This window comes from Selaginella moellendorffii, unplaced genomic scaffold (assembly GCF_000143415.4).
Source record: "Selaginella moellendorffii unplaced genomic scaffold, v1.0 SELMOscaffold_1, whole genome shotgun sequence".
NCBI classification, from domain to species: domain Eukaryota; kingdom Viridiplantae; phylum Streptophyta; class Lycopodiopsida; order Selaginellales; family Selaginellaceae; genus Selaginella; species Selaginella moellendorffii.
In genome coordinates, this window is record NW_003314262.1 from 2394197 (window position 1) to 2409002 (window position 14806).

The 14806-nt window shown below is 47.0% G+C and overlaps 5 protein-coding genes across 8 annotated transcripts; 2 read left to right on the plus strand and 3 right to left on the minus strand.

The window, feature by feature from the left end:
• Positions 1 to 661: 661 nt before the first annotated feature.
• On the minus strand, positions 662 to 2300 carry LOC9657239 (glycerol-3-phosphate 2-O-acyltransferase 6). 2 transcript variants are annotated; one of them, XM_024683293.1, is made up of 3 exons: positions 2085 to 2195; positions 1600 to 1995; positions 662 to 1554 (listed from the first exon to the last, which is right to left on the minus strand). In XM_024683293.1, exons 2-3 carry the CDS (start codon positions 1993 to 1995, stop codon positions 706 to 708), a joined length of 1245 nt encoding a protein of 414 aa, XP_024539061.1. In that variant the 5' UTR covers positions 2085 to 2195; the 3' UTR covers positions 662 to 705. The 2 variants fall into 2 exon arrangements, with proteins under 2 accessions (XP_024539061.1, XP_024539056.1); XM_024683288.1 differs by having other exon boundaries at positions 1600 to 2300.
• A 110-nt stretch (positions 2301 to 2410) lies between these two features.
• LOC9630109 lies at positions 2411 to 9418 on the minus strand. Of its 3 annotated transcripts, XM_024683279.1 has the most exons (37): positions 9251 to 9418; positions 9143 to 9203; positions 9012 to 9085; positions 8598 to 8953; positions 8394 to 8547; positions 8045 to 8341; positions 7877 to 7991; positions 7701 to 7826; positions 7568 to 7649; positions 7290 to 7513; positions 7131 to 7244; positions 6832 to 7070; positions 6600 to 6764; positions 6403 to 6555; positions 6210 to 6347; positions 5918 to 6151; positions 5755 to 5867; positions 5603 to 5702; positions 5387 to 5551; positions 5195 to 5342; positions 5038 to 5138; positions 4817 to 4984; positions 4721 to 4768; positions 4561 to 4668; positions 4428 to 4502; positions 4321 to 4371; positions 4127 to 4270; positions 3960 to 4078; positions 3806 to 3905; positions 3687 to 3755; positions 3475 to 3637; positions 3279 to 3430; positions 3159 to 3229; positions 2944 to 3100; positions 2715 to 2894; positions 2615 to 2638; positions 2411 to 2522 (listed from the first exon to the last, which is right to left on the minus strand). In XM_024683279.1, exons 1-35 carry the CDS (start codon positions 9398 to 9400, stop codon positions 2718 to 2720), a joined length of 4911 nt encoding a protein of 1636 aa, XP_024539047.1. In that variant the 5' UTR covers positions 9401 to 9418; the 3' UTR covers positions 2411 to 2522; positions 2615 to 2638; positions 2715 to 2717. The 3 variants fall into 3 exon arrangements, with proteins under 3 accessions (XP_024539047.1, XP_024539050.1, XP_002961961.2); XM_024683282.1 differs by having other exon boundaries at positions 2411 to 2638; positions 9012 to 9082; XM_002961915.2 differs by having other exon boundaries at positions 2411 to 2638.
• Positions 9419 to 9454: 36 nt separating this feature from the next.
• Positions 9455 to 10005, plus strand: LOC112350413 (pentatricopeptide repeat-containing protein At1g28690, mitochondrial-like). Its single transcript, XM_024686605.1, has 2 exons — positions 9455 to 9868; positions 9940 to 10005. The coding sequence occupies exons 1-2, from the start codon at positions 9455 to 9457 to the stop codon at positions 9985 to 9987; spliced, it is 462 nt and encodes a 153-aa protein (XP_024542373.1). The 3' UTR covers positions 9988 to 10005.
• A 7-nt stretch (positions 10006 to 10012) lies between these two features.
• Positions 10013 to 12068, plus strand: LOC9630110 (pentatricopeptide repeat-containing protein At3g24000, mitochondrial). Its single transcript, XM_024680109.1, has 4 exons — positions 10013 to 10236; positions 10395 to 10499; positions 10594 to 11351; positions 11418 to 12068. Exons 1-4 carry the CDS (start codon positions 10013 to 10015, stop codon positions 11954 to 11956), a joined length of 1626 nt encoding a protein of 541 aa, XP_024535877.1. The 3' UTR covers positions 11957 to 12068.
• On the minus strand, positions 12043 to 14329 carry LOC112350416 (multicopper oxidase LPR1 homolog 3-like). The gene is made up of 2 exons (XM_024686612.1): positions 13738 to 14329; positions 12043 to 13685 (listed from the first exon to the last, which is right to left on the minus strand). Exons 1-2 carry the CDS (start codon positions 13963 to 13965, stop codon positions 12060 to 12062), a joined length of 1854 nt encoding a protein of 617 aa, XP_024542380.1. The 5' UTR covers positions 13966 to 14329; the 3' UTR covers positions 12043 to 12059.
• Between the last annotated feature and the right edge of the window lie 477 nt (positions 14330 to 14806).

Here is a 14806-nt window from a genome sequence, read left to right on the forward strand (position 1 = left end):
CATACACTTCAATGTCACAATATATATTATAAATATATTATTTTGTTGTCAGATATTTTGGGGTTGTGGGGGGTTCCAAATGTATAATAGGGATAGTGGGTAGATCAGGTATAGTTGACAAACTTGAGGCATAGTCTAACTTTTGCTTGTTTGTCCTTATTTTGCGTCTAGCTTGGGTCTAAGCCTAAGTTCTATTCTATGTTAGCTGGTGGAGTACCCATATCCTTGTGTTAGGCCACTGGTATGCTAAAATAACACTAGACTCCGTTTGGTTCCATTTTGTGTGTTGGTCCTAGCATTGGGATGTTAATTGCTCTAAGACTGATCCAAGTTGCTCCGTGCTCCTATCCCTTCATTCCTTGGGTTGTATACTCACGAGTAATAAAACCCTAGTGATTTGGATTACAACTAATCTTAAATCTTAGATATTGAGAAGTCTCTTTTATCATAATGTTTAAATATGGTTTTTAAATTGTAAAAATGAAATAATAGAATTCCTCAAATATTTGTTATGCCTTAAAATATTCTAACAGTAGAATAGAAATATTTTACTCAATTATTTACACTTTTTTCAACAAAATTTATGTATATTAATATTATTTTTATGCTATATATATTGTTTTATTATCATATTAATAATTTTATATCAATTATTATATTCTTTCATGCAAATCATTTGAAGTTTTTAAATAAATTTTTATACATTTACTGAACAAAAGTTAGAAACTGATACTTATCTTTCCTGGTAAGGGCAGTGGGCTTAAGACCAGAAGCTCTAGCAAGCTCCTCCTGCACGTAGTTGGCCACCTCCACACTCGTTCTCTTGCCCCTCCCGCACGTCCTCTCATCTGGCAAAGCCTCGAGAAACTCCAGAGTGTAGGATGGCTGGACGTTCATGCAAAAGAAGAATGGATCCATCCATTTCCAGCCACGAGCAGTGGTTCCATAGAACAATCCCATCTCCGCGTACATCCCAACAGGCACGATGTTGTCCGAGACCTCGGCAAACAAAGGACTAAACCTCAGCAAGTATGGCTCCCGGCAAGTCGTCCCTTCCGGACACACCACCACGTCTTCGCTAGAGAGGAGGCGACGCATCGTTTGGCTGTCGCTGGCTCGGTTGCGGCTCAAGCGCACCGTCTTGATGCTGGAGAGGAGCTCCGAGAGCCGGCTGATGCTGTAGGTGACGGCCGTCACTTTCCGGCCGAGGACCCCCGAGAGAACCACGGGGTCGAGGAGTGTCCTGTGAGAGGTGGCGAAGAGGAGCTTCCCTGGAGCTGCGGGATCCTTCGGTGGGAATGAGCCTTTGATGCGGAGTTTGATGCCGAGGAGCGCCGCCAGGGGGAGCATCACGCTGTATGGTGTGTGCGGGACGAGGATCCGGAGCAGTGCCAGGACGATGGCGAGAGGTGTCCACAGGAAAATGGCGAGAGCCATTGCTGGAGTCGGGAGGACTGCCAGGCGGCCGTCGTGGAACACGAGAGGTTTGATGCGTTCTTGAGCCGAGGAAGGGAGGACGATCTCTTCACTCTTCTGGATGGCTTTGTAGGCTTCCTGTGGAGAAGAGAGTTAGAACACGAGAAAGACAAGAGCTTTCACCTTGCACCAAGACATGAATGGATAATCCGAGTCGCTGCTGCCGAATCCAGCGTCGGGGCATGAGACGTGGATCGTTTCAAAGAAGTTTTTCAAAGCTTCCAGCTTCCTTCTCCCGCTGAGCAGCAGGCTTCCGGATTGAATGAGTCCAGTGCAGTAACCGTTGCTTAGAACTTGGAGCTCGGTCCCAACCACGGACTCAACCCCGAGATACTCTTTCAGAAATGGCTCCACCATGATCCTGGGAGCTGCCGTGACCATGTACTTCTTCCCGAAAGAAACCAGTGCCGAGAGTGTCCGCGGGTTCATGTCGCGAAAGTAGGACTTCGCGAGCACGGCCTTGGACAGGAACTCTACAGTGGAAGCCTTGAGGCCGGAGAAGGTGATAAAAACCAGCATCTGCATGGCTGCCTCGTTAGATACCAGGAATCTAAGCAGTAAGGAAACTGGGAATGCAGCTAGGAGCATGAATGCCCGGGCTAGAGAACCTGATTCGAATGCCAAGAGCATGAAGTACGCAAATGGATAAGTCGATGTGATCAAAGTACCGTCGAGGCTGCACAGTGCTATCTTCTGCTCGCGTCCATCAGTTCTACACCTGGAAATATCGTCGAAGTAGAGTGGGAGTTTCTTCTCTGGCTCTCGAGTGTGGAGCATGGTGCGGAGCCTTGCGTGGAGAGACCGACCGGGAGAGGCACCTGGATCTGGGGGCAAGGATGTAAGTCAAGTGACGCGTTAAATGCTGGCGAGGACAACCGGAGTGATCCTGTGGTGTGAAATTCTTCGAACATAAATGGTGCACTCACGAAAGAGGTAGTGGAATAGCAGCAGTATTTTAATCTGTCGTTTGATTCATCAACATTTCCGAGCCTGCTAGCTCAAAAGGTGGTAAATATTCCGCATGGTCCGCGAGAAAGAGGAAATTCCTGCAAAAGACGCAAGCTTTACGCTCCAAAACAAAGAAAAAGTGGAAGATTCCAAGGACAAGCAAAATGGTCACCAGGGACAAGGCACTTGCCTTCGCCCGAAAAAGGTGGTGGACCTGCTGAGAAAACTGTCAGCAAGGATCGATTTGAAAGCCGCTGGTGCTTCGAGAAAATAAACGAGCGATTACTCACATATCATAGGCCCGGACCGCCTTGGAGATGCTGCTTTGTATATTCCCAAACGGCAATAGCTCCACTTACATGTACGTTCAACGAGCGAATCATTCCTAGCTGCGGGATTTCGAGACAAGCATCTAGTGTTTGGATTAAATTCACGGGAATCCCATCCTTTTCTCGCCCCAGAACTAGGACCTATAGCCACGTTCAGTATACAACAGCACCGACAGGAAAAATCACTTACGACTCTCGAAGGGAAGGAATAGTTGTTCACAGCAACACTATTAGCCGTTTGCTCCAGTCCCAGTACAGCGTAACCTTCATCTTTCATTCTTTCTAAATATCGTATTAGAGCCCCTTCCTTTACTTCTAGGATTGGAACCCACTGTTCGGCCGTTACACTGACAAGTTTCAAGAATACAGGTGCTTAAAAAGAAAATATTCACGACCGAGACATACCTGATCAACTTAAACTGTCTGTCTTCGAGTATTTTCTTGTCAGCTACGGTAAGTGCAGAGGCTTTAAACACCTGTGGAACAGCTAAGCAGCAAGACTACAAGGTACAGTTTTACACTTACCTCACAGGTTCGAGCTAAGCCTGCCAAGTTGGGAATTCGTTCGACTAAAGACGCTACAACTATCAGATCTTGACGCCCTTCATAAGCTTTTGCAAGTTCCCTGCCCTTCTTGTCAATCAGAGAGAAGAGCAAACTGTCTTCATACTCCACATCTAAAGATACATGCTTAGTTAATTGAAACTCAGAGGAAAAGTACCTGTCAAACGAGCTTCTGCATCCTCTGTCTTATCCTTGTAAGGAATGACTTTCTTTTGGTAATCTCCGCGATTAGTTTCAATCTTGTCGTCAATTTTCTCATCTCCAAAGTTCAGATAAACTGCATTAGCGGCCATAGACCCTCGTAACTCCTCCCTTGTCTCCTGTAAAGACAACGTCAAAACGATGTTCAAACAAACTACTAATACCTACTTTGAGGAGCTCCGCAACCTTATCTAGCACGGCTACGGGGACGCATTCAAAAGGTCGGTCTTCCAATATCTGCAACAATAATTAGACACTTGAATAAATAAATAAAACAGGATTCGTACTTTCGTGCCGTCATCTGCCGTGTTACAGAAAAGGCCCCTGGGTTTGGAAGCTGCAGAAGGCTCAAGCTTAAAAAGAAATTGGTCCACAGACTCCCGCAGCCTGAAAATTGTACCATTAGCAGTCATATATGCTTTAAGGACTAGGAAAACAAGCCTTGTGCAGTCCGTATTCATCTCCAAATAGGAAGAGATTTTAGTCAAACACGACAATCCCAAATTTTCGCTCAACACTGGATTGTTCCGATAAATAGAGAAAACATGGAAAAAGAGAACCTGAAAGCACACAGAAAACATTTTGAAGGCTGTACAACGTGTGCATACCTGTGTGAAAGTACGCAGGTTATGATGATGGCTTGTCATGTGAGGTAGAACAACGGGTAGCAAATGCTGCAAAACGGCCTCCTTGTGCTCTGGAGATATGAACCTTAAAACATTCGCTGCTATGTACACATATGAAGATAGTGCCTACAGAACAAATGCCGTGTTTTAGAGTCCACAATGATAGACCCAAATACCTGGGTTTTCATGTTCACATCAGAAAGACGACGAGCTAAATGCTCCTTCACCTTCAACAACAGTAAACAGAAATTTAGCAACTAAAGTGAAGTTATGCGTCGCTTACAAGTGCCGGAAAACGCAGATAAAGTTGAACAGCAAATATTTCTATGTACTGCCGCACCGAGGGCATATTATTCCTCTGGGAAGAGAAAAGGACGAAATGTCACTAAAGCTCTACTCACAACCACATTACTTACATACACGCATTGTTCCAGACGTAAAATCACGTCCTCCAGCATGGATTCATCGACAAAGCGTGTTAATATGCACAGCATCTGCCACAGCCTCACTTTTCGCCTGTGGAGCTAAAAAGAAACACGAAATTATAGTTTGCCAGATTGACATCAAATAGCTTACTGCACTGTTTTTTTTGTAGAGCTCCTTTGCCAAGTCCAAATCATGTACCTAAAAGAAAGTGTTATGCCCATCCAGACAGCGAAATAAATGGCATACAGCAGCATTTAAAAGTTGAAACAACAAGCTTCGGCCACAATTTAGTACTGCTGGAATGGAGATCCTAAGTTCATAACTATGTGTTGCTCCCTTCTCAACCAGCTGCGCAAACTTATCCATCATTATAGCTATAGCAACTCGGACAAACATTTCAGAGTTCGAAAAGGCCTACAAAACATAGCGAATATTTCAAAAACCATCATAAAGATAGTGGTTGTCACCTCTTGTAATTCCGGATCGGAGCTTTTTATCAACGCAGAAAATTCTCGCGATGACGGCTCTTTGTCGAAAATTTCACCATCGAACTCTTCATCTATGGCTTCTGAATTCCCAAATGGACTGTAATGCAGGCATGCCAACACGTAAAATGACTCTTACCTCCACCGTACAAACACATGAATTGTATCTCTTTCATGTAGAAGGTTGTAGTTTCTGGAAATTTCAACCAAAGCCCACTCACATGTAAGGCAGTAAGACGCATCGTGCGAGGACTACGAGATCCGAGTTCGATCAGCCTCCCTAGAAGCTACAGAAATCGTCAATCAGCATCTGAAGGAGATATATTGTTACCCATTTTAGAGGTCCCTCTTCATTGTCATTTGTGTTGTGCATATCAGCAATTGGGAAAAGCCTTGGATGGAAGAAAGATGACAAAAATGCTGCAAAAAGAGCTACTTTCCGCTTATTACAATCTGCAATACAGGTCCACCCAGAGCGAACAAGCTCCCACACCACCTGAATATAGAGAGAATTTTGTAAGTGCAAATAGTCGAAGGATCAATGTACCTGGTGCGGATCTTCTTGCAGATCCAGTAAACCCCAGTGAAAGAGCCATCGGACACACCTAAAGATTGGTATCACGTAGTCTTCACCAGCGCTTGCAATGCTAAAAGATAACTAGAACACTTACAATACCAAGATGAAACCAGAACAATTACCTTTCCAGAGCATCCTGCATTATCCTAAGAAGCGTAAGTTCAGAAATAGCACTCATGATTTTGATGTCGTCTCCTAAGTTCTTAAGAGAAAGAAATCCATCTAGGCAAGACCACTGCAGAAAAAACGGGACGCTAAATTAGATAGTATGAATTAGCCAGTTACCTTGTGGCGGCTTAAAACAGCGCATCGACTTCTGGTCAGCCTCACTTTTGTATCTTCGAAGGCTTTAAGCAGCTTTGCCACTAGATTGTCCACAAACAGTGCAGGATCCGAACAACTTTCTGCAAGGCCTTCTTCAGTCGCATTATGAATCATTCTCTTGTTGTTTGCAACAGGCAAGGCTTTACAAAGAGATGCTACAGCCTCCAGCCCGGCTAGCTGAAATTCTCCTCGCAACTGCCAATATCAACCAGTAGAGTCAGTTCCTTAAGCATTAGCGAAACAGGAAACATACGTCCTCCTGCACGTTGTAAGCTTCTAAGAGTTTCCACGAAATTTTCCACAAAAACTTTCCAGTGGAGTCCTGGAGGCCCCTGGGATCGTTCACAGAAATCCAAACCGAGCATTCAGCAAGCGTCTCCACAGCCAACACCTGCTTGTGAAATGTTACCAATGAAACACGAGGACGAACCACAGCGCGGACTTACCGCTTTAACCACAACCAAAGCAGCCCGAGGTGGCAACCGTCGCAGACTTGGACCGCCTAATCTTCCACTAGCTGCTGCTAATTGTATTGAACTGTCCAATTCAAACTCCCACAATGCGACTGCGGACTTCTCTGCGTAGGGTACCAATTCATCCTGCAAGCATTATGTTAATCATTGTTATAGAGAAAACATGTTACCATTATGTTCCGAAAAAGGTTCGTCAGGCGAGCTTGTAAGAATGAACCAGTAGCAGAAATTGCCCATTCTCTGATAAGGCTTTGAAGAACTAGGAGAACCTTTTCTGGTACTGTTACAGGCATGTACACCCGACCATAGATATCCGCGGCATACTGTTCCAGTAGCTGTCATGCAAACAAAATTTAAAAGAGAAAGAAAATTAGCGAAGGTATGGAGTAAAATGTGACAAACCAGCAGCAGTTCAGCTTGATGTTGCTCAGTATGAACTCCAATAAACAGAACTCTGGCCCATCTGTCAGCAATCTCCCGCCAAGAGTCGATATCACCTTCGGTGATAGTATATGACTGCTCTTTACTATCAGGACATTTTAGAAATGCCACGAGTTGAGATTGGAGCCCATTAAATATATGCTCTGGTCCCTTCTCTCCGGAGTGCTTTAGCCAGTGATCAAAACTGGAACGAAGTGGTCCTATAGAATTATGAATATTTAATTATGATGAGCTATAAAGAATCAAAATTGGTATACCACCTGCCGAGGCGAGAAATTCACGAGGGAATGACCCCAGAAAAATTGATAGCAAGCCAAAATCCAGCTCCGTAATGGAGAATAGACTGCTTAGCGCTTTGAGAGCATAACTACATACTGCACCAACGTAAGTCCAACACAAACTATAAACACAAAGTGTACCTTGGCAACGGTATCGTGGATTGAAATGATGCTTGGAGCTTTCGACTATGAATCTTAAAGAATCCAGCAACCGTGTACTCTCGCAGGAGTCATGTAGCAAAGCATTGTCAAAACCCGTGGCAGCCACAACTTCTACACATGAAGTGAGGGTCATTAATCCGGCTCGACACAAAGGCTCCTTAATCATTGTGTCACAAAAATTGATAACAAAGTTGACTCGAGTGCTGAAAAGAAAATTAGAATTGTAAAATTCATCTAGTTGTAAGAAAATGACATACTTAAAATTCATCGAAGAGGTAAAGAATCTAAAAAATTGGTTCGCTAGCTTTCCAGTGTTTGATATATAAATACCATTTACACCTGCAATATATAATAGTAAAATCAAGAAAAAATTTAAAGAATTATGTTTACCAAAATCTTTGTGGTGCACCGGATCGTTTAGTGCACACAGTAAAGGCCCAAGAACAAACTCACGAGAAATGCTGATTTTCGTGCCCCATTCTATTTTGAAAAAGGATTGAAAAACATGCCGTCTCACTACAAAAGCCAAAAGATTATCCCCAAGAAACATGTATGTAAGATTTCACCTTGCGGGTTTCCATGCTTAAATCCACGCTCGAAAAGCAGTAAAATCCATGGTGAATCCAAACGTTTAACAAGAGTTTTCTCCTCGATAGAAACACTTTGTACGAGCGCAATTATCTAGAACACTCAAAATTACCACAGAGAACTGGATCAAAGCATGATAAAATTACCTGCTTTTCCCATGCAGCCTCGACAAGATGAATACCATACTCTTCAAGTGTGTCATACAGGAGAAGGAAGGATGTCCATTGTTGACATTCACTCATGAGCAACACTTCTGAGCTCCAGGACTCCACTCCTAAAGATTTCGCTTCTTCATTGGCCCATTGTTCACGTTTTGAGCCATTTTTTCGGGATGCTTCCACAGACTCTGCAGTGCTATTGTTGCCCATCAGAACCTCAACGGACTTCAAGAAATGCTTCAGCACGTGTAGTGCTCTTTTCCTTGTCAGAGAATCGCCATCTACCTGAAGAATGCCAAAGGGTTGAATCATAATACGAAAGCTCGTTATTACGTACAAGTCCAGCGCGAAGTTCGTCCCAAATTTGTGGTTCCCTTATTCCCAAGTCTCCGAAGTCATCAATCATGCTAAGAATTCTGTATGCGTCCCGGCGCTGGGACTTGTTCGAAGAGAGCAAAACCTGACAGCATTGCCAAACATTGTCCAGGCCACTGCAGAAGAATAACCTTGTAAGTGATGAAGGAGAAAACAAAACAGATACCTTTTCAGCTGACAGAGTTTGCAGGCTCTCAAAAGAGAAGGCAGTAATGTTTGCAAGACCAAGCTTCGGAGTGAGTCGTCCATAGACTCCGACAATAACCGGAGACATGGAGACCAAAACTGATCCATCATGCTCGCACAAAAATCGTTGACCATCACGTCGCTCGCAACGAGGAGCAGCTGACTCACGACCTGGCAAGTGGCTGGCAAAGATAGAACAACCTGGGCACCATTCACCACGGCTTCTTTTCCATCTAGAGCAGCGGACATAGCTCGTGAGCAACTTGGAACCAATGTAGCTAAGGCATAGTCCCAGTTACACTTTATAGCAATCGCTTCAGCGAAAAGTCGAGATCCCTGAAGAAAAAAAAAACGAGGGAGTGAACAACCAGTGAAAACACTAAACAATGAGAACCTTTGTAGAATCTGTGGAAAGCAATGGAAGACACACGGCACGAACCAATTCATCGAGAACGTCTGAAGCATCTTCTGGATAGTAAGAAACACATGAACAAAGAAATATTTCCAGAATACGATCAATCGTACCTGACAACAACAAGAGATGTAGCGCCGCTGCCTTGAAAGCTTCGAAGAGCTCTATAATTTCCTGCCCAAGAAACAAAGAGATTTAGCCCAAAAATCAACCTGAATTACCTGGAGCTCGAGAATCCTCAGGAGATCGCGAAACACCACCGATGACGACGCTCCAGTCACCAGCAGCAAGGCATCGATCACTCCAGGCATCGCAGGCGCTGGCATTGTCCTCATGGCGCTCGCGAGCGCCACTGGGACGCTCGTCGACATAGCTCCGAGCTCCAAAACCCTTATTTTCTTTATTTTAGGGTTCTTAAGAGAGCCATGCAAGCTTTGCCGCTGGGCGGCAATTCCTGGAGCTTCTACGCGCAGCTAATCAAGCGCTGCGGAGCATCGGAAGATTGCGCCGCTGGAAGAGCGGCTCACAGAGAGCTCCAGCGCCTCGGCATCGATCAAGACACATATCTAGGTAATCTCCTCGTCCAGATGTATGGAAAATGCGGGTATGTGGAAGAGGCCATGGCGGTGTTCCAGAGAATAAAGGACAGGAACGTCTTCTCGTGGACGATCCTCATGGACGCGTGCACAGAGAATGGATTGAGCGAGCTCACGCTGGAGCTGTTTAGAAGAATGCTGCTAGAAGGCATCCGTCCGGATAGAGTGGCGTATCTGGGCGTTCTGAAGGCTTGTTCCGAGCTGAGATATCTGGAAGAAGGCCGAGAAGTGGAGAACCTTTTGGTAAGCGGTTCTTGTTTTCCTTCTTCTCTCGATCCAGCCGTGCTCACTTCTTTGCTCAATCTGTATGCCAGCTGTGGCAGCTTGGAAAATGCGAGAAGGGTGTTCGAGAGTTTCCATGAGAAAGATTTGGTTTGCTGGAACTCGATGCTAGCAGCTTACGCTAAACACGAGAAAACTGGCCGGCAAACTCTGGAGTTCTTTCAAAAGATGCTACTGGAAGGTGTGGCAGCCAATGTAGTGAGCTTTACCTGCGTAGTGGGAGCTTGCTCGAGGCCAGAGCTTTCAGAACAGGGCACTGTGGTCCACGAACAGATAACTTGCAGTGGATTGGTTGCGGATAGCTTCTTGGCTGCTGCACTCGTCAACATGTACAGCAAATGTGGACGTCTTGGCTCTGCCTGGGAACTTTTCCAAAGAGTTGATGTGAAGATGAGTTTGGTTTCGTGGAACTCCATTCTAGCAGCGCATGCTCAACGAGCTGATCTCACGAAAGTTCTGGAGATTTTTGGGATGCTTCAACTTGAAGGCTTGAAACCGTCTGGAGTAACTCTGATCAGTGTCCTTGGAGCTTGCTGTTCTACGCAAGCGCTTCGAATCGTGGAGCATATTTACGAGCGGGTAGCACAAGTGGGTGAGCTTTCTCATGATTTATTCCTAGGTACTGCTTTGATGACCTCCTTTTGTGATTGTGGAAAGCTGGCTGATGCTGAGTCTCTTTTTTACAGGTTAAACCGTTGGAACGCTGCGTCCTGGAACACGATGATAGCAGGCTACGTTCAACATGGTTTTGACCTTCAGGCCCTTCACTTGCTTTATGAAATGGACTTGGAAGGCATCAAGCCCAACGTCGTAACTTTCCTGGGTATTGTTGATGCGTGCTCTTCTTTGGCTGTTCTTGGGAATGCTAAAGCTGTGCACGAACGTATTTCAGCTTCCAAGGTCGGCCTAGACACCGTTTTAGGAACCGCCATCGTGAGTATGTACGCAAATTGTGATAGCTTGGAGGACTCAAGGCGAGTATTTGAATCATTGGATTTAAGAGACACCGTTTCATGGAATGCTGTGATTGCGTGCCACAGTGATTTGGAGGCAGCTTCCTGGTTCGTCAAAATGGATCTTGAAGGTGTCAAACCAGACAAGAACACATTCACTGCCATGTTTGCTGCATCCACAACTCTGCAACAAGGTGAGATGTTCTTACAGCGATTTATGAACGTTGGTTATGAGCTCGATGATGTTGCAGTGTTGTCTCTGATCGAACTCTATGGCAGATTTGGAAATGTAACTGCTGCTACAGACGTATTCAACGCCCTGAAGAATAAGAATGTGGTGTCCTGGACTGCAATGGTAACGGCGTGCATGAACAACGAGACTGGAGTTGAAGAGGCCTGGCTTCTCTTTCAAAGGATGCAGTTGGAAGGCATCAAGCCCAACAGTGTAACTTTCATCAGCTTGCTTGGATGCAATTGTAGCTTCATACAAGGCAAGAGGCTTCACGAGCTTATTTCAACCTCAGCTGAACTGACGTTAGATCCTCTCATTGCGGCAGCGCTGATGAACACGTATGCAAGGACTGGCAACCTGCATCGCACAAGAGATGTGTTCGAAGAACTTCAATGGAGCGAACTTTGCTGGAACTCCCTGCTCAGGGCTTACGCAGAACAAGGACACGCCTATCAGGTACTGGAGTCTTTTCGGTGCATGATTCACCAAGGCCTCAAGCCAGACAACGACACATTTATCTTTGTTCTTCATGCCTGCAGCCATGCCGGGAGCGTCGAGCAAGCTTGCGACTTGTTCAACTCAATCACCAGAGATCACAACTTGCATCCCGCAATCCAGCACTACGTCTGCGTCATTGACCTTCTGGGCCGAGCGGGCTGGCTAGAAAATGCTCACGAGCTTATCAACAGGATGCCGTACCAGCCAAACTCTTTGGCATGGAGCACGCTGCTTGGTGCGTGTGGAATGTATGGGGATACGGACAGAGGTACCCATGCCGCCGGACAAGTGACTACGATTGAGCAAGGTCAGCATGGAGCTTCTTACGTATTGCTTTCCAACATTCTCAGCGGTAGGCAAGTCTAGAGGTCGAGCTTCTTGAATCAAGAAAGCACCGTGATCAGGTACTTGTTTACCTTTGTTATTCTAATAGTTATTCTAGAAAGCGGGGCGTTCCTCCGCGACAACTTTAGTAGAAGACGGTCCAGTTGGTGATGGTGAGGAAGAAGACGTCCTGGTCCAGAGGGAACGACTCGTTCGAATAGAGTGTAGTGGTGCGGGACATGAGCATCGGTCGCATCATCTCGTTGTCTTCGTGCTCCAGAAGGTGGCAGTGGTGAGTGTAGCCGGGATAAGCAGTGGGATCGATCCGGTACTGCGGCAAAAGGTTGGGAGCAAACTTGACAAAGATCCGGGTGACGTAAAACGGCAGCGACACGGTGGTGTCCTTGAATCCCACTTGGTCCGCGTCCGGCCCCGTTGGGTAGGCCGTGTAGCAGCTCTCCGGACGTCCGAACGGCGAGCCGAAGGTACAGGACCCGTTCGCCACACGGTCGGGATCAAACGGCTGCTGCTCCAGGACGAAGAAGTTGACGAGGTGGAGATGCATGAAGTGAGCCACCGGGACGAAGTTGATGAAGGACCAGACCTCGGTGGAGTAGAGCCGGATGATCTCGCGGACCTGATCGTCGAAGAGGAGGTGGTCGTCCTGGGACAAGGCCAGATCGGTCATGCGCTGCTCCAGGCCCCGGCTGTAGATGGCGGCCCACGGCACGAAGGAGAGGTTGACGCCGGTGGTGGCTCCGATGAGATCCACCGGAGCCATGTAGCGGAAGCGCGATGGATCCAGCGGCGTTGGGATGAGATGAGAGCCGGAGGACCCCCGGTCCGGGGCTCGTGAGACGACGCGGAAGAGCATGACGGACTGGTTGGCCGGGGGTCCGATTGGAAACGGTGCCTGACCGACGTTCCAGAGCTCGATCTCGTCGCCCGGCTCGAAGCTGCTAAAGTCGAAGAGCCAGTCCACTCGCTCCGCGGGGCCGACTCGCATTTGCTGCTGCTGGACCGGCTGGTGCAGCATTGCACCATCGGTTCCAATCTTGATGAAGCTCATGCGCTGGCCCCGTGTCTCCAAGACAAAGGTCCGCGCGTTCGCAGCGTTCACGAGCCGGAAGCGATAGATGGCTGGCTCAACCTCCATGAACGGCCAGACGACACCATTGACGAGGACAACGTCTCCGAGGTACTCGACGCACCACTGCGGATGGACGTCCGGGTCCAAGCCCACGGTGGGATACTTGATGGAGCCATCGTCGTAGAAGGCCTTGTCCTGGACGACTAGGACGCGGTAGTCTCTCGGCACCCACGACGGCTCCGCCATCTCTGATGAAGGCTCGATCACGTAAGCTCCGGCCAGACCAGCGGCGACGTTGAGCCTGGTGATGCCCAAGGTGTGATCGTGGTACCACAGCATGGTTGGACGCTGGTCGTTCGGGTAGACGTAGTCCTGCGTCACGTAGGTGTCACCGTGCTCGCCGGCGACGGTGAACCAGGCCTCGGGGTGACCGTCCGACCATCCTTCGGTCTCTTGGCCGTGGTTGTGGACGACGACCGGGACGAAGCCGTGGCGGGGATTGGCCCAGTGCAGCGTTCTGTCCACTGGAAGCATGTGTTCGTAGTCGCGGATGTGGTTCTCCCAGCGGACAGTCGCGGTGACGCCTTGGCGAGCTACGAGCGTTGGACCGGGATAGGATGCCGTGCTCTGGCTCGTTCCAAACGCGTACAAGGGAGTCGCAGGTAAGTCCCTGTGGAGTTTCTGGAAGAAAACTCATCACGGTTTGAAGAAGTTACAGGAAGACACAGACTACCTGGTAGATCTTGTAAGCTCCCATAGTGAGGCGGGGATACCGGACCAAGGATATGGTGGGCAGTCTCGGCAGGCGATCGACGAACTTTTCCAGAGTTGGAGATGGCGTTAAGTTGAGGCAGACTTCCGGAGGTCGTGAATTGGAGGAGAAGACATGCTGCTGCTGCTGCTGCGTTGCTTGCACAGCATGCGAGAGGAGCAGAACCAGCAGCTGGATTGCGAGGATCATGACGAGCAAAGAAGACGAGTTTGAGAGAGAAAACGCAGGAGATAGTCAGTTGGAGCGAAAGAACTTTAAAAGGAGTGAAAATTCTTACGTACACTTCGCTTGGAGCACAGCAAGAGTGTCCTGAAAAGCAGCCATATGTTGGAGTCGATTAGGTGCGGTGCTGATTATCGTAGTTTTTGCTTTGACGAAGATCCTGTGATCCACGAAGACCCTCACTCTCAGTCATGGCCAGTTGCCTTCGAAAACAACACAAGGAACATGTTGACAAGCTCGTAGACCACAAGATCAATGATGTTAGTGCTAGATTTTGGAAACTAAGTTGTGACTGATTATGGAAGCTTTCAAGATAAGAGAGTAAGGTACTTTCAGGAAAAATAAGTCTTTCTCTTCCCCATGGATGAAGGTTTGAACGTGTGAAAATACTATCTATGTGAAATTGGAGGACTCGTGAATTTTGTATGGTTACGTGGAGATGCCAGGAATGTCAGTGTTTGCTATAATGAGCCAATCGTGCAAGCAAACAGGCCTTCAATTCCTATCCCCGCTTGTTTGTATCTATAAAGCCTCCACACGGAATCATTGGATGCGTCTAAGTGATGAGCTTCACCAAATTTATTTTAATGGTTTGTTTTATGCCTTTCTATGTTACTAAAGCAGGAAAATGCGGGTATTTCTGCGATGCGTATAACGATTGTAATGGTAAACTTGCATGTGTAGATCGTATATGCGATGACGATCCAGATCTAGGCACTCATTTTTGCACGGTTGGGAAGTGTAATGCTAAATGTGTAACTGATATTGATGCTTTGGGAGATTTGGGATATATTCCACAATTTGGAAC

Excerpts from the sequence above, each read along its gene's own strand:
- LOC9657239 (XM_024683288.1), bottom strand. The coding sequence starts at position 2,253 with ATGCTCCACACTCGAGAGCCAGAGAAGAAACTCCCACTCTACTTCGAC. Across the intron at positions 1,555-1,599 it reads CATTCATGTCTTGGTGCAAG|GAAGCCTACAAAGCCATCCA; the intron begins GTGAAAGCTCTT and ends TCTTCTCCACAG.
- LOC9630109 (XM_024683279.1), bottom strand. The coding sequence starts at position 9,400 with ATGTCGACGAGCGTCCCAGTGGCGCTCGCGAGCGCCATGAGGACAATG. Across the intron at positions 8,548-8,597 it reads AAACTCTGTCAGCTGAAAAG|TGGCCTGGACAATGTTTGGC; the intron begins GTATCTGTTTTG and ends ATTCTTCTGCAG. Across the intron at positions 4,669-4,720 it reads TCTACAAAAAAAACAGTGCA|CTCCACAGGCGAAAAGTGAG; the intron begins GTAAGCTATTTG and ends GTTTCTTTTTAG.
- LOC112350413 (XM_024686605.1), top strand. The coding sequence starts at position 9,455 with ATGCAAGCTTTGCCGCTGGGCGGCAATTCCTGGAGCTTCTACGCGCAG. Across the intron at positions 9,869-9,939 it reads GAGAAGTGGAGAACCTTTTG|CTGTGGCAGCTTGGAAAATG; the intron begins GTAAGCGGTTCT and ends TCTGTATGCCAG.
- LOC9630110 (XM_024680109.1), top strand. The coding sequence starts at position 10,013 with ATGCTAGCAGCTTACGCTAAACACGAGAAAACTGGCCGGCAAACTCTG. Across the intron at positions 10,237-10,394 it reads GCTGCTGCACTCGTCAACAT|GCTTGAAACCGTCTGGAGTA; the intron begins GTACAGCAAATG and ends TTCAACTTGAAG. Across the intron at positions 11,352-11,417 it reads CAATTGTAGCTTCATACAAG|CGCTGATGAACACGTATGCA; the intron begins GCAAGAGGCTTC and ends TCATTGCGGCAG.
- LOC112350416 (XM_024686612.1), bottom strand. The coding sequence starts at position 13,965 with ATGATCCTCGCAATCCAGCTGCTGGTTCTGCTCCTCTCGCATGCTGTG. Across the intron at positions 13,686-13,737 it reads GAGCTTACAAGATCTACCAG|AAACTCCACAGGGACTTACC; the intron begins GTAGTCTGTGTC and ends GTTTTCTTCCAG.